This window comes from Penaeus vannamei, chromosome 15, assembly GCF_042767895.1.
Source record: "Penaeus vannamei isolate JL-2024 chromosome 15, ASM4276789v1, whole genome shotgun sequence".
Classification (NCBI taxonomy): domain Eukaryota; kingdom Metazoa; phylum Arthropoda; class Malacostraca; order Decapoda; family Penaeidae; genus Penaeus; species Penaeus vannamei.
This window is the reverse complement of record NC_091563.1, coordinates 5,392,252-5,394,751: the sequence shown is the minus strand read 5'-3', so window position 1 is coordinate 5,394,751 and position 2,500 is coordinate 5,392,252. Positions and strand designations below refer to the sequence as shown.

The 2,500-nt window shown below is 46.2% G+C and overlaps 1 protein-coding gene across 1 annotated transcript in view; it reads right to left on the bottom strand.

Annotated features, from left to right (window-relative positions):
- Positions 1-2,500, bottom strand: part of LOC113808761 (alkaline phosphatase) — a 12,780-nt gene that overhangs the window by 4,192 nt on the left and 6,088 nt on the right. The window contains exons 8-10 of the mRNA XM_070130392.1: positions 1,741-1,942; positions 1,439-1,570; positions 970-1,161 (exon numbers count right to left, since the gene is read on the bottom strand). Coding sequence (XP_069986493.1) covers positions 970-1,161; positions 1,439-1,570; positions 1,741-1,942 — 526 coding nt within the window. The remainder of the gene's footprint in view (positions 1-969; positions 1,162-1,438; positions 1,571-1,740; positions 1,943-2,500) is intronic.

The window sequence follows — 2,500 nt, the reverse complement described above, 5'->3', positions numbered from 1 at the left end:
ACAGAAGTTGTAATAATTATCATTATCATGATGATTATGGCAACATTAATAGCAATGTCAATAAAAATAATGATAACAATAATAATAATCATAATAAAGAAAATACCAATAGTAATAATAATTATCACCATTCACTATGATTAGCGAGAACAGAAGTAAATATGAATTAGAACTCCAAGAAAGACATGGATAAACCAGTCGATAAATTAGCCAATAAAACGGAGAAGCAAGCATGGATGAAAGACCAGCCTGATTTAGGAAATCTCTAATTCCGTGGCTGCAGCAGAAGGAATCTGGCGCCTGCAATGAAGACGATCTGCTCGTGTCCATGTGAATTGTGAGTCAAGGCCAGCTGTTTATGTTCTCCTGTTACTCCGCCGCCGTGACTCAAATTCCTTCGAGGTTATTATGCACTTAGGCTCATTTATCTCGCATTTCTTGCTTCGTCTTCGTTACGTTTTTTGACTGACAGTTTTTGGGCGTTGTTTTTGTTCGTGCGTTATTGCTTTTTTTTCGGTTTGGGCGTCTCTGGTTCTTGTAATGTCAGTTTGTTTTGATTCTCTGTCTGTCTGTCTCTCTCTCTCTCTCTGTCTGACTCTCTCTCTCTCTCTCTCTCTCTCTCTCTCTCTCTCTCTCTCTCTCTCTCTCTCTCTCTCTCTCTCTCTCTCTCTCTCTCTCTCTCTCTCTCTCTCTCTCTCTCTCTCTCTCTCTCTCTCTCTCTCTCTCTCTCTCTCTCTCTCTCTCTCTCTCTCTCTCTCTCTCTCTCTCTCTCTCACTCACTCACTCTTTATTTTTATCTATCTGTCTGTCTATCTCTTTGTCCAACATTTCTATATCTCTCCACCGCCCTCTCCCATCTATTCTTTTCAGTCTCCCTCTCACTCTCCTCTACCCTTCCCTCCCTATTTCTCCCTCTCCCTCTCCCAAGTCCTATCTCTCTCTCTCTTCTCCTTCCCTCGCCGCTCTTACCTCGCACGTCTGTCCCCCTCTCAGGATAGCCGTTGATGACGAGGGGTTGCGAATGGTCAGCGGTGACGATGATAAGAGTTTCTTCGGGGTCAGTCATCGAGTCAGCCAAAGCAATGGCCTTCTCAAATTCCAGTGCTTCTTGCAGAGCAGAGCGGTGCTCGTTCAAGTGATGAGCCTTATCGATGTTTCCTCCTAAAAGATAAGAAATCGTTGATGATATATAGAATGTGTATTTATAGTGAAGTTACCCATGTAAATACTCGGTTTTCTATGAAGATCGTTCTTTATCATAAGTATCTTTAAGGGTACACTAATCGAAATTTGACAGGTCATATATTCATACAGATTTAGTTAAAATAAATTGCTCTCAGATATGCGAACACGATGTTGGCATTACGTATCCACGCCATAAGTATCTTAAAAAGAAAGTTAATGCATTGGGGGCAGCAAAACAGTTTGATAGGCCTACCTTCGACGAAAAGGAAGAATCCGTTGTCGTCTCGCTGCAGGACCTCGATGGCAGCGCGAGTCATCTCTTCAAGGGAAGGATTACTCGTGTCCTCGTCAATGGCGAACGACATGTGGCTCCAGTCGAAGAGGCCTAGAAGGACATTAGGGGAGTTTTAGGACAAATAATTCAGGTTGTTTTTGGAATTTCAGGAGCGGAGAATCTTTGCAAAGGGTTTTTCATATTGTATTTCATGGGCCTGATTTACGGGATATGTCTTCTAACAGTTATTTGCATAGAATATATAATTTGCTAGGACTTACCCATGAGGTAATCGGTGTTTGCGGTGTCCAAAGCCAGAAGGTCTTCGCGGTGCCAAACGTACGAGGCATTGCCAAGAACCTGCTTTTGGTCGATCCACGTTTGAATGAGGTTCTTGCCGTCGTCACGCTTACCTCCGTCGCCTCCCTCGGGATCGTCCACGCCCTTCGGTGTGAACTTCTTGCGTCCTCCACCAAGGATGACCTGAGGAGGTTGGGCTTTCGTTTTCGTTTTCCATAATGATTTCTCTCTCTCTGTCTTCCTCCGACCCTCTCCCTCTCCGTATCTCTTCCTTTAACCCTACTTTTCTCTGTCTCCCTCCCTCCAATTCCCTTTCCCTGTCTACCTATCTCCCTCCTTACTTTTCCCTTTCTCTCGCCCTTTCCATCACCCTCTCCCTGTCTCCTTTCCTCCCCCCCTCTTCCTTTCCTACTTCCTGTCTCCCTCCCTCCATTTCCCTCTCCCTGTCTCCCTTTCCCTCTCCCTGTTTCCTTCCCTTTCTCTCCTTGTCTCCCTTTCCGTCTCCCTGTCTCCTTCCCTTCCTCTCCCTGTCTTCCTTCCCTTCCTCTCCCTGTCTCCCTCCCTCCCTTTCCCTCTCCCTGTCTCCTTCCCTCTCCCTGTCTCCCTTTCCCTTCCTCTCCCTGTCTTCCTCCCTCCCTGTCTTCCTCCCTCCCTTTCCCTCTCCCTGTCTCCCTTTCCGTCTCCCTGTCTTCCTTCCCTTCCTCTCCCTGTCTCCCTTTCCCTCTCCTTGCCTCCCTTTCC